The sequence below is a fragment of the Carex rostrata genome, chromosome 1 (genome assembly GCF_964058835.1).
Source record: "Carex rostrata chromosome 1, lpCarRost1.2, whole genome shotgun sequence".
Taxonomy (NCBI): domain Eukaryota; kingdom Viridiplantae; phylum Streptophyta; class Magnoliopsida; order Poales; family Cyperaceae; genus Carex; species Carex rostrata.
In genome coordinates this window covers 2606649-2617676 of record NC_135918.1, presented here as the reverse complement: position 1 = coordinate 2617676, position 11028 = coordinate 2606649, and the positions used below count along the sequence as shown (strand labels likewise).

The 11028-nt window shown below is 34.7% G+C and overlaps 1 protein-coding gene across 7 annotated transcripts; it reads left to right on the top strand.

The window, feature by feature from the left end:
* The first annotated feature begins 782 nt into the window (after nucleotides 1–782).
* LOC144551799 (P-loop containing nucleoside triphosphate hydrolases superfamily protein) lies at nucleotides 783–6890 on the top strand. Of its 7 annotated transcripts, none has more exons than XR_013510878.1 (11): nucleotides 788–1069; nucleotides 2348–2410; nucleotides 2515–2592; nucleotides 2982–3202; nucleotides 3473–3545; nucleotides 4668–4952; nucleotides 5458–5601; nucleotides 5699–5749; nucleotides 6011–6103; nucleotides 6239–6315; nucleotides 6697–6890. XR_013510878.1 is itself a non-coding variant. In XM_078299923.1 (10 exons), exons 1-9 carry the CDS (start codon nucleotides 857–859, stop codon nucleotides 6080–6082), a joined length of 1200 nt encoding a protein of 399 aa, XP_078156049.1. In that variant the 5' UTR covers nucleotides 787–856; the 3' UTR covers nucleotides 6083–6103; nucleotides 6697–6890. The 7 variants fall into 7 exon arrangements, 2 of the variants coding, with proteins under 2 accessions (XP_078156049.1, XP_078156043.1); XR_013510875.1 differs by having other exon boundaries at nucleotides 6209–6315; XR_013510876.1 differs by lacking the exon at nucleotides 6697–6890 and adding an exon at nucleotides 6593–6658 and having other exon boundaries at nucleotides 6209–6315.
* The last annotated feature ends 4138 nt before the right edge of the window (nucleotides 6891–11028 follow it).

Here is an 11028-nt window from a genome sequence, read left to right as displayed (position 1 = left end):
GTTTTTATAAGGGCCTTGGGCACATGGCCCTATCAAATAGTAACTTCGTTCTTAACATATTTTAACACAAAATGACACTAAAATATAAGAAAATTGACTTAATTTTTTAGATTAAACTCTAATAAAAAATATATATAATTGAGACTTATTGAACGTAACGAGTTTAATATGAAAAAAATATTTAATATTATCTTTGATTTTTAATGAAAAGCAATTTATTCAAATAATATGTTAATATTATTATAATAATAATTAAATAAGGTATTCAACTTATATTTGTATTCATATTTATATTTATTTAATATCTGATTTATATTTATATTTGAAAAATAAAAAGACAGATACAAATATAATTTTATCGCCAAAGCCGCTTACACTCCAGCAAAAAATTTCAATTAATTAGTATTGTTACTTCAAAATTTAAAAATAATCATTAATATCTTCTTTTAAACAGAGAATTCACCCGAAACATCAAAAACTCCGATGTTTGTTGGCTCGTAATATTATTCATAACTTTATAATCGTATTAATTTGCAATCACATATGCAACGGAGATCCTTTAACCGTTACACGTGATTTGTAAGCTCGAACCTTGCGACATAATTAGTCGCCACCTGAGATATCTCTCTCAAAATTTTAAACTTTCGGCTAATCTAAAGCCGGATGAATCTTTTTTTGGACGTGGAATGCAGTATTCTTGTATTTTGAGATTCGTGTAGAAAGAGTTTGAACGGTCCGGATTTTCTACATGTCAAAAGTTTGAGATATCTCAGAGGATGCGAATTCGCCTCCCTGGCCGGTGGACAGTGTTCGCTGGTCACGTAGTACAAGCTTCTGTCAATCTGTAAACCCAGCCATGGTCTTGCTCTCACTCCAGCCCAAGCTTTTCCCATTAAATTTCCCTTCTTCCCGTTCGAACCAATCGATCAACAACAAGCGAAAACCCAATTCCTTGCTCGTTGGTACCCAGAAGCGACTCAAACCCGATTATCGGCGCTTCTCCGCCTCCTCGCTATCCCCTCACGGAGGTTTTCTAATCGTTGAAGATGACCTCCCAGCACTTCTCCAGGTCTCCGCCTCTTTTTTATTTTATTAAAACCGAAACCAATTCTTTTTTTCTTTTTATATCAGAGACTTGGTTTTTTTTTTTTTTTTTGAAAAAAAGAAACAAAACTGTCGTGCTTCCGTTAACAAAAGCAAATTATTTACATGTGTCTGTTTCGTATCTACTTTCATGCATGTGGTTCCCCTCTGTCGGGGAAATGGGAGAAAGGGATGAAAAGGGAAGCAAACTCGAGCAAGACTCACAGTCGCAGATTCCAGTAGTATTTGTTAAACTCAAGAGTGAAAACAGATATCTACGCCAGCTATGTACTGGTACTTGTACCAGTCTACTCTCTAATCTAGCAAACCTGCAGAATCTGAAAATAACTACCAACTGGAATAAATCACATAATGGTTTGACCGTTTGATACATACAGTAAGCAAATAATGTGTGCCCCTAAACCTCTCAAAAGTCTTTAAGCTCATGCTGATTAAAGCTCACATGGTTGTGTCTAGCCAGATAGCCCAGAATGTTGCACAACAAACAATTTCAAATCCATGTACTGTATCTTGGTATTAACTAATCCTAACAATCGATAAATCTTCAAGAGTAATATTAGAATAACTCATAATAGGGATGTTTGGCAAGTGGAATAGCGGTGGATTAAGTACTTTAAGGCTTTAAGGCATTTTAATGCACCAAATGAAAGTGTTTTAAGGTGCTTTAAGGTGGAGTAAAGTTAAATCACCAAATTCCTTAAGTTTTGACACTTTTTACCCTCGGTACTTCAATTGCTAACATAGTTCATGAGGGTAATTTAGTCTTTTTATTTAATACTACTTCATATACTTCATTACTACCAAACATTAATGTTTTAAGTGTTTATCATCTACTTAGCTTTAATTTGACTTCACTTGCCAAACGCATTGATTATTAATATCCATGAGGTATGACCATAGAGGCTAGAGCACTGTAGGAAAAGGTGATACAGTTTGTCTCTGAAAAAAAGGCACATAAAAGGGATCCTTTCTGGCACATATGCCATAAATTAGTTTTTGTTAATTATTTCTTTTACTAACCAACTAAATAGAAGCTTTAATGTTAAGGGGTTTAGCTAAGTTCCAAACTACATTGACACTCAAATGTAGTGACAAATCAGCAAGGGTCTTCGCACTTTACTCGACGAGTGAGAGGGGTAATGCACAGTAAAGGGAATGCACAGTAAAATTACTTTGAGGGACTCATAATTTGCGCATTGAGAGAAATGAAATGCAAGTAATTTTCTGCTAATGGTGTTTATAGATTTTGCCGAGGGAGTTGCAGGAGCAGCTAGAGAATGAACCTAAGAAGGCTGAGCTACTCGAGGTTAATATAATTTAATTATTCTTTAGTTCATTAAATCTATAGTTTATTAATTTTGTTAGTTCTGAGCAAAAAAAATCACTATACTGAATTACTAGTTTGATTAGGTAGTTCTAGATTTGGGACGACGTCCTGAAGCACGCTTTCTTAGTGAACCTGGTGGACAGTATCTACGAAATACAGAGGTTTATAATCTTTCCTAAACTTGTGTACACCTCTATTTATTTTTATCCTATTTACAGTTCCATATCCATTCTTTTGTCATTTATTGTTCTAACTGGATAGTACCTTCTGTTGTTAGCTTCTGGTATAATAGTTTCATGTACTGAAGTATGTGATGTAACTTAAAAATTGGATTACAAGGGAAACCAGTCATTGACTACATTTGATCATTGAGAGCCAACCTGTATCTCTACCCCCGGTCTCCATGTTCCAACAATTTATCTATATGCAAACACATGCACTAGGGAAAATGGCTTCGACCTATTCGATACTGAACGGGAACAAGAACTTTTTCAAAGTTCAAGGTATTGCTTGGTGTCTCATATTACATTATTTGCATTCTGTTATGAAGGTTTCACAAGAAGAGTTACAGGAAGCAGAGAGAGCGATAGGAGAATTTGGTGGAGACAATCGTGCTGGCATTGAAGGTACACTGCACAGGATATCTGCAATAAGGAGCAGGAAAGGGACAGTTGTTGGTTTGACTTGTCGAGTCGGTCGTGCAGTCACTGGCCATGTTGATATGGTTCGAGATTTACTTGAGTATAAAGAAAGCATACTCTTCTTAGGAAGGTATGTAACCGTTATCAACCTATACCATTGAAGAAACATGGTTGAAATGTCAATGCCAATTTTCATTCAGATATTCACTGCATAAAGTCATGGCTTATTAACGGTTTAGTAGCTGATAAAAAAGCTTAATTTTGTGTTCTATTTTCTTTTGTATTTTATCATTTTATGGTAATGCTCACCCAAAAGTGAGTTATTCCTTTTAAGGATCTGATATTACCCATTCTCTTGCTTACTAAGAAAAAAGAGATTACAAATTTCTGCTCTTACCAGACCTGGAGTAGGCAAGACAACAGTCATGCGTGAAATAGCACGTGTTTTGGCCGATGAGCTTCATAAGAGAGTGGTAAGATCATTCAATATCTCCTGGTACTCTTGTATATATATATTTTATTCAACTTAACCAGATGGAAAGTTTGATCTGACTTATATAAGCTGAATTTAAGCATATGCACTCTGGTAGATTGTAATATTTATGTGTAAATGAGCCTCGTTTAAAAGTTTAAGCTAATTAAGCCTTGGCATAGACTCAGAAGTTCTCTACAGGGAAGTCAAATATAGATGTATTTCTAGCCATCACACATAAAAAAAAGTGTTATTCTTCAGGGCATCTTTCTTGTGTTAGAACTTCAATATAACATACTACTAATGTTTCATAGTTGATCTTGTCGTTAAACAAAAGAAGTAATGCTGTACAACTTAAATATTGCCAGTTTTCCACATATTTCTCAGTCTTATCAAGAGGTCGGAATAGATTTTATAAGTGAAGAGGCTAATATACTGAGAGCAAACCATCATTTATTTATCTTCAATAAGTCCAATTTCTGGAATGCAATCTCCAAGTACCGTGGCTTCAGATGAGCATATTTGTAACTCAATTGTTGGAAATTTTTATTTCTGTTAGTTATACAGATTAAATTAGAACATCATTGTAGACCAGATTGCTCTGGATTACAATTCATATCATAATTGTTTCTGTAAAAAAATTTGCCAATTTCCTGTATTTAATTGTGAGTTGGCACGAATGGGATTGGATGTCAACATAATAGTAATTTGATCTTAAGGGGGCTCTATCAATTGGGAGTGGATCATCTTTTACCAAAATAATAACTGATTTCATGCACAAATAGATTTATTTTTAATGTCTGTGCATCAGGTAGTCGACAACCAATATTTTAATATGGATCTGGCAATGATTAAGCCTCATGTAAGCAGTTAAATAAAATAGCAAAAAGAAAGATGGAAAGGAATTGGGATCACTCACCATGTACCCGGTATCATAAAAGCTGCTGCTGGTAAATTTGAGACTGCAAAGGATAGGAATTATACCAAAATGCAAAATTTATATCTTGGGAATCCAATTTCTTTTCCAGCTCCTTTTACAATATGAACAGTCAATGCGACATATATCTTCCAACATGAATCATAATTCCTAACAAATTTTGTTACTGCATTGATATCAAGACAGGTGATTGTAGACACGAGCAATGAGATCGGGGGTGACGGGGATGTGCCTCACTCAGCAATTGGTGGCGCCAGGCGGATGCAAGTTCCAGAACCTTCCTTGCAGCACAATGTGATGATCGAGGCAGTTGAGAACCACATGCCTGAGGTGATCATTGTTGATGAAATTGGCACCAAGGCAGAGGCCGTTGCATGCCGGTCGATTGCCGAGAGAGGGGTCATGCTTATTGGGACTGCACATGGGGAGCGTCTTGGGAATATTGTTAAGAATCCCACTCTTTCTGATTTGGTAAGCAGTTCCTCAAATAGTTGCATCATATCTTTTATGAAATTTTTGTTTGCTTATTATAAAAAAAATGTTTTGGTTTTTTGTCAAATTTTTTGCCTTGCGAATTGGATGCTTCTTGAGTGATTTTTCATATACCTTCTGTAATCCAAAGTACCTTTACTGCATATATGTTTGGCAACTTTGGGATACTTTATTTTTTCACAGTCATTATCCGGGATTTAAGTTAGCCTATTCGTTTATTGTTTGTACATGCATGGTGCTTATTGTCAGAACAACAACCAATTAACTTATGTGAGACCTGAAAATGTGATGAAATTATAATCTGACTGGTTCTGAACCTGACCTATTGTGGTTAGGTACAGACCAGTAGATGACAAAAAGCTGTACCAGTACCATAGGCAACTAAATCACACCATACTTTACCATGGATTTGACATTGCTAAAGCCTGATTGCTTGATATGTTTTACATGATATTGGTTATCTGTCTTGACTTGGAACATCCAGGTTGGTGGAGTTGAAGCAGTGACACTAAGTGATGAGGAGGCTCGTGCCAGACGTACACAAAAAACAATCATGGAGAGAAAAGCACCACCGACCTTCCCTTTTCTAATTGAGATGAGAGAGCGGGATTACTGGGTCACCCACCGGGTAAGTATTAGAAGCTGATATACATGGAAATGCTTTATCTTTGATTTGTTATTTTTCAATAAGGACCCTTGAGTTACATTATTCGTTTTTTCTTCAGACGGAAAAGAGTGTAGATACACTTCTTCATGGTAGAAAGCCATTTGTTGAGGTAATATCAGTAATATTTAAAGTCTTTCCCAAACTTTGTCAACTTGCCTTTAAAAATTTAATTGTCGCCTATATTCAGTTAGTATGTCGGGATAACTGTAAATTTCATCAATCAACAACTAATCTAACAATTGCCCTTTTTTATAGAATAAAGATGTTCTGTAGCTTGACAATATTAAAGTTATACAAAGGAAGAAACACGAAACCATGGGAGGTGATATGTGCTATTGTTTGATGATTGCAAGCTTATTATTATGTACAGATAAGGAGGAGAGATGAAAAATTCAACGTGGTGATTGACAGATGGACACCATATGATGGAGATGGCATCTAGTTTAACCGGAGTTATTATCAGGTAACATTATGTGCAAATTTGCAAAATGATGAATCTTTGTTTTAATTAAAATTGAAATTGATTCAGTCATTTTGGATATGTACTTAAATATCTGCATCTCGGCAGATGGTCATGTTATTGATATGCAACTTTTAGGTAATGGCCTCACTTTTATTTGCTGAAAGGAGAAGCAGTATTTTTTCCCTGATAGTGAATACCGTTTACAAAAGAAGGTACCTACATTGGATATAGATGTTTTTGTTTTTTGTTACTTATGTGGTTTTTTTGGTTAAAAGAAACTGGACCTGGAAACAAAAACAATAGGTACAGGTTCAGTATCAGTCTTATCTATAACTAGGATTAATATATACTTATTTTAGAATTGTAACTAAAGAACTAAATTATGAGTCACAAATTAGAACTAAAAGGTTTGTGCACTGGTTTTGCCAGTATATCAGTAAGAAAAATTAACGGATCTAATGATGCCATTTTATGTTACACTGATGCTAGTGGGCCAATTAGGTGGAGCGTTGCTGAAGTTGGTTATAGGAAATATAGTAAATAAATTATAGCTTTAACTTTTAAATTGACCCAGCTTCGCTCCCTTTTTCCAGGATTCTCTTTTAAAAGCTTGGGAATCAAAGGCAGGATTACAAATTGTAGAGAGGGAGCATGTAATAGTTTTTGTCCGAAGTTGTAATAATAACTAGGTATTATCTAACCATTCATAAAAATAAAAGATTAATTTGCATGAGAAATAACTAACAATATCCAAGAGGGTACGACATTTAGTTTGATTTCAATTGTATATGCACCAGGTTACTTTTTTGCCCTTTCTTTGCATTATACTTGTTCAACGCGTGGCTTCAAGACATCTGAAAAAGGGCTGTGTTACACGCTCTGTTGCAGGCGTGCTCCACCTGGTATTATTCCTCTGCATTTAAGCAGAACTTGAGGTGTCCCTACCTCTCAATTGAAACATATTGCACAACTTCATCACTTACTGAAATGGAGGGAACTCATGATCTATCCATTTTTACTGCCAGGAGTGTTTATGGGTGTATCTGAAGAAACTGCAGAGATCGTGTTAAATCCTATTTCTGGGAAGCCAATCTGCTCCTTTTCTTGAGAAAAGGAGGACCCTCCTATTCTCCAATCCGAACCGTTCAACATTGATCAAACGGTTTTAATTTCTTTTTAACATGGCACAAATCTCAAAGCATAAATAAATCAGATGTAATTGAAGCCGTTTGATCGATTTTAAACAGTTCGGATTGGAGAATAAGAGAGTCCTCTTTTTCTCAAGAAAAGGAGCAGATTTCATTCCCTATTTCTGAATTTAATGGTAAAAGCTGATTTAATGGTTGCTTGAGGGGTGTTATGTTGGTCATCTCTTCATGAGCACGCACTGACCTTGGAAGATTTGGATCGTTCTTTGCAGATCTGACAGCCCAAATCAAGTCTAACCATTTAATGGGTCTTCTTCTCTTCTCTGGACGGTCCAAATTCTCAGAAGTCATCCAATGAATTCCGTACAATTGGAGAGGAATCAAAACTCGGATGTATTACCTGTTTTATCTCGACTTCACATCACTAGGATACCTTGTAGAATTGCATTACAACCGTTTGTTACGAATTACAGTACCGTGAAGTCCGGATCCTTCAACTCACCATTACATGATTTTTGTAAAAAAATTATTTCGTTTAATGCAATTGTTGGATTGGTAACCGAATCGACTTTAAAAAAAAATTATTACGTGGAAGATACAGACTCGTTTATCCCCTCTATTAATAATTATCTTTTAATTTCGAGAGAGTACTTTATCTACTACTTATTCTTTCTTCTTTTCTTTTCTTTTTTTTCATTTTTGTTTTTGTTTTTGTAAAAGAGCTTTATTCGGAGGTTCTTCGGAGGTTCTTACATTGGTTATTGTCCACTGAACGAAGAGGTGAATGGTGACCTACCTACGGGTCTTGTAAGAAACCAAAAAACAAAAAAAAACAAAAAAAAAAACAGAAGAGGTGAATGGGATGAGATGACGCACCACTCTCTCTTAAGACGTAACTATTGTACCTGGCTCTCTATAGTCACATCACGTTTGTAGCACTAGTACACAACATGGAACTTGTCAATACCACAAAGTACCTGACACCTAATAATGTACACATTAGGAGATTTTTTATTTATAGAAGACATTATAAAATAATAGAGAAAAAAAAACGTATTTTTAATTTTTGATGCATACATGCATCGGAGAAATTTTTTCCAAGCTTCTAAATAGCGTTTATAGCGGTGTAGCGGAGAGACAAAAAAAAAGCTTTAGCGAATAGCGGAGCTATAGCGAAAGCTATTATAAATAACTTGACACTATTGGTTTGCTACCTTTTGCTATACTATCCGAATATGGGTAGTAGTTGGTTTCATATGTGATTCGTTCTGAATAAATAACTAATTCGAGCACACTAAATTTAACTATTGAAGTGAACATTTTGAATGACCATTTTTCAAAATTCATCACAATATACCATAAATAAGGAATACAAATACAATGTACTAGGTGGGGTTGTGTTTAGTGCTATATGATCAATTTAAACTCACTCGGAAGCAATTGGAGATGTGCATGAATCTACCTTCATAATTCATCAAGACTGATGTTTTAAGTCCTATAAAATGTACATGCAATCCCTAAATTATAATTATCTCCTTGTTTGTGTGCGCATTACTTCATTTCCATGGTAAATGTTGATAAATATTTTATCATTTTCCTAGTATAGAAAAATAATAATTTGCTCTAACATTGTCTTCAATTTTACAGTCCATAATATTCATGTAATTGAAAAAAACTTACAATATTTATTAGCTTGACTCTCTCAACACAACTGTGTTGTCGATATGTTCGGCACTAAATTTTCTGAAGAGGATATGCATAGAGAGACCAACGAGTTAAAAGTCTGTCTTGAGTTTAGTTTAAAAATAAAGACTACCAGAAGAAGGAGACTGAGGGTTTAAATAGATAAACCCTAAAAAAGTGGAGATGTGCAGCTTAAGAGAAATGGATTTCTTAGGAGCTGGAAATAAAATACGGCTCCAAAGTTCGGACCGGATATTTTTTCTGCTCCAAACTAGTTCATTTTTAGTAACTTTGTGGTGCTGTGACAACCGAAAAAAAAAAAATTGGATCGGTAAAACTTTTTTCAGTCCAAAGTTTGGATCTGAAAATTCCTCTGATCCACTTATGGATCCACAATTCAAGGTGCTCTATCTCTTTCCCTCTATTATTTTATAATATTCTCTATAAATAAAAGGTTCTCCACACATAACTATTCCTTAATCTGACACGAAGAAAAACAAATCCAATAAAATAACAAAAGAAGAAGAGCTGGCTATGGCGATATACATATTACAAAACAATATGTGTACTTATGGACTCATATATCCGTTTTTTAAATATAAACAGTTAATTTGAACCGCTCAACATAATACGCATATGAAAATGTACTTGTAAACCAAATATTATATACTTTTAAAATTTTTTTTTTTACTATTTTCTAGATATGTTGAAAATAACCTGATCTGAAAATTATGAATGTATTAATTTTCTACCTATAAAAAAATAGTAAAAAGTTCTAAAAATTGTAAACTTTGGTCTTCATACACCTTTTCATATGATGGTCATATTTAATAGTTCAAATTAATTATTTAAACTTTGAAAATAAACATATAAATTCATAACACGAGCTGATCCGTAATATGTATATCACCCTAACTCAGAAAAGAATGCAATGTCTTTACTTAGCGCTAGACCGTTTCGCACAAAAACTAATAAGAAAGGCCAGGCCTTGTACCGGTGAAATGAATCCTCTCCACAATTTTTATTCTATTGCTTTTTTTTTTTTTTGTAAAGCATTTTTTTATAGTCGTACCAGTTTGAAACTGCAACAAGCGCCAGTACCTGTACAGACTTAGGCCGATTGTTGATGCAATCCTTGAAAAATCCATTGTCAATGGAAGTACTGAAAAATTGAGTACAAGTTTATCCAGCTCAGCAATTGTGGTCCAGATCATCTCATTAATGGCACGAATCGGTATGCTGATACACTGTATTCCATTTGTGCGTATAAAGCCAACCGAGGCTGTATTGATGGTAACATTACACTGAGTTTGTTTATCAGGTACAGAATACTTATACAGGGTATATTTCTTCAAAAAAATAAAAAATTTGCTTGTACAAAATATTCTCTCAAAGCTTGATCCTCTGCGACATGCATGTACAACTATGTTGTATAGCGAGTCATGTCAGTGTATCATTTACATTGAATCTGGCCATACCCACTTGTCAGACACTCAATACTACAGAGGTATTATTCCGTGGAGTAATTGGATATAGGCCGTTCTTTTAACTTTGCACGAATCTCAAAGCACAAATAATACTACCCCTGCGCTATCCCCGAATAGACACCTTTTTAGTTAATATAGGCCGTAAAGTAGTGGGTCACTGCAGGGTTTCAAATAGGTTATACATGCAACAATTTGATTCAGTTTAAGATTTGTTCGCCACCTGAAAGCTAGAATTCATGTATAAAACTAATTCTAAGATTTATATAGAATTTACCACTAGATGCGCAGTGGATATCTCTGTCGACTCGTAGAAGCAGTTAGCATCTTCTCTTTTTCGTTTCTGTATCAGATATACGCACCAACAACGGCAAATGTGTCTCCACCAGTATCCACACGAACATATTTGAAAACAATCGTCAATCGAAATGCTAGTACTGAACTGACAGCCCCTTCTATTTCTCTTTCTTTCTCTCTCATAATTTTTGAATAGATACAAATTATGATTAAAAAAGAGCAAAAAAAAATGAACTGCTGATGTATATTTATAAACAACATACGCTAGTTCGTTTGAGCCTTTTCATTTGCACTATTTGGTTTGAGCCTCTTC